A 2,651-nucleotide genomic window follows, 5' to 3' on the forward strand; every position below is an offset into this window, starting at 1 on the left:
GGTGGTGCGGGGGCAAAACGGGAATTTGGCGGTGAGGGTTGGGGTTTACCGGTTGACCGGCGATTTTGTGGTGGTTGAGGTGGATAAGGGTGCTGACAGGTGGGCCCATGAGTTTTGGAGTAGTAAGTTGTGGCCTGCATTGAAGGAAAGGATTGTCTAGCGACCGGCTGAAATTTTCCGGTTGCAAGTCTTCTGGTTTTGTGAAAGGATATATCCAACATTTGCGCGCTATGATACTAATGATGCAACAAAAATCAAAAGGACATCAATTTTTGAATCATTGCAATCCTCAAGTATAGTGATTCAATGATTGATATCTTTTTAGTGTATCATTAATTAGTGTAATAGACATGAAGTATTTACGTTAGCTTGACTAGAAGGATGTGTTGTACATTTTTGAGTTATCGGCATTGTCTGTAAATATATAAACAAATCACCAAGAGGGTCTTCATACTATATTACCCATATATTTTTAGACTTTTGTATTCTTTAATTTTTATACATTCTTTAAAAGGGAAGATGATGATTTTTTTGGACAATTTTTTGCAATTTTTTTTCACTACATGTTTCTTAGTTTTCTCTGGATATTGTATATTTCCGTATGGTTTTTTCTTGCAAGATTTTAACAACTCGGCATTGAATCATGAGCTGAGTGTTTTTTTTCTTGGACTATAGACATATTACATTTTTACTCTCTCGTAATTACGAGAATAACTAAAATGATCTGTGATGACACTGACTCTTGTGTCGTTTAAGCTTAATTAATATTGTCAAGAAGGTACAGTTAATCTAGCTTACAGTTCATAAGTTTTACAAATTTGTATAGTTTCAAACTATAATGCAATGATTTTAGAAAAACTTCAAAGCCAAAACAGACGCTCTAGATAAGAAGAAAATTTTGATGTTGTTTACACATTACTTTCGATATGAAGTCATATATAATGGGAAAACTTAATAATGTTTACATATGACTTTATATGAGGTCACATCCAACTATAAAGTTCCTAGTAGCTTAGAATGGAAAAGGATAATGGTTAAGAAAGCATTGATCCAAACGAAAATGTCAATATTTAGAGGGAAAAATCTACAAATAGTTGAATTTTTTCCCTATATATATGAAAAAAAATTCAAAAGTACAAATACTTGTGGGTAAAAGTTCTAATGTATCAAGATTTGGGGAACTAATTTGCAAATATTGTAGATTTGGAGAGTATAATATATGTTGTGCGCCGCGGAAGCCCCAAATAGACAAATCAAAAGTACACACAAGAACAATAGTAGACCACAAGAGATCACAAGCTACCAATGACAGCAAGAACACAAGATATACGTGGTTCGGCAATGTGCCTACGTCCACGGGGCAAGGAGGGGGAAGCTTTACTAATGAAATCAAAGGGGAATACAAATTAGGGTTACAAATCTTACCCAAAACCCTCAAACAAGACCACTTGATCTCTCCAATAGACTCCAACAATAGAAGCCCTCAAAATCCCCTTTCAGCAGCTCAAAATCGCCCAAGCTTAACCCTAGAATCGAGTTTAGGGTTTAAATACAACTCACAAACGAAACGGGTCTGGAAACAGAACCCAACTGAAACCCGCAGCGTCGGTCGACCGATCTTGATCAACTGATCAAACCGGCTGCATCTAAAGACTGCCTACGTATCCTCTTGCCCAAGGAATCAAGCCGAACGTAGTTCATCCAAATGGCCGCCAACGGCCTCAACAATGAAGAATATTCAACAATTTCAAACAATGACCAAACTTCACACCTGGTACGACTTTGGTCAACATATCAGCAGGATTGTCCTTAGTGTGGACCTTCTCCAACGTGACATCACCATCATCTAATACGTCACGTACAAAGTGAAATCTGACATCAATGTGCTTCGTGCGTGCATGGTAGACTTGGTTCTTCGCCAAATAGATAGCTGACATACTATCACAATGTACCTGAATGGTCTCCTGTGCAATCCCCAAATCATCCAACAAGCCATGTAGCCACAAAGCCTCCTTCACTGCTTCAGTCACCGCCATATATTCCGCCTCCGTAGTAGAAAGCGCCACTGTAGACTGAAGAGTACATCTCCAACACACCGGTGCACTAGCCAATGTAAAAACATAACCTGTAGTGGACCGACGCTTGTCAAGATCTCCGACATAGTCTGAATCCACGTAACCAATACAATCCTGCCCTGTCTCATCATTCTTCGCAAATATCAACTCAACATCCACGGTACCCTTAATATACCATAGAATCCACTTCACGGCCTCCCAATGCCCCTTCCCGGGGTTGTGCATGTACCTAGATACCATGCTCACGGCCTGTGATAAATCTGGCCTAGTACACACCATAGCATACATCAAGCTACCCACTGCGCTGGCGTATGGAACCTTGGACATGTAGTCCCTATCCTCCACTGAAACTGGTGACATCAAAGCTGAAAGCTTAAAGTAGGGAGCTAATGGAGTACTCACCACATTGGTATTACCCTCAAAACTGAATTTCTTCAGCATCTTCTGCAAGTAACTCTTCTGTGTAAGCTTCAATCTCCCCTTCACCCTGTCTCGTTCAATCTCCATACCCAATATCTTCTTAGCCTCTCCCAGGTCCTTCATCTCAAATTCAGATGACAACTCCTTTTTTAATTT

At 39.6% G+C, this 2,651-nt stretch overlaps 1 protein-coding gene across 1 annotated transcript in view; it reads left to right on the forward strand.

The window, feature by feature from the left end:
* The window catches only part of LOC109842947 (CBL-interacting serine/threonine-protein kinase 14-like), a 1,730-nt gene extending 1,223 nt beyond the window's left edge, over positions 1–507 (forward strand). Inside the window, 1 exon segment of the mRNA XM_020411872.1 lies at positions 1–507. This exon segment is cut by the window's left edge and continues 744 nt beyond it. Within this exon segment, the coding sequence (XP_020267461.1) occupies positions 1–160 (160 nt within the window). The 3' untranslated portion in view covers positions 161–507.

Source organism: Asparagus officinalis, chromosome 5, assembly GCF_001876935.1.
Source record: "Asparagus officinalis chromosome 5, Aspof.V1, whole genome shotgun sequence".
In the NCBI taxonomy this organism is placed as follows: domain Eukaryota; kingdom Viridiplantae; phylum Streptophyta; class Magnoliopsida; order Asparagales; family Asparagaceae; genus Asparagus; species Asparagus officinalis.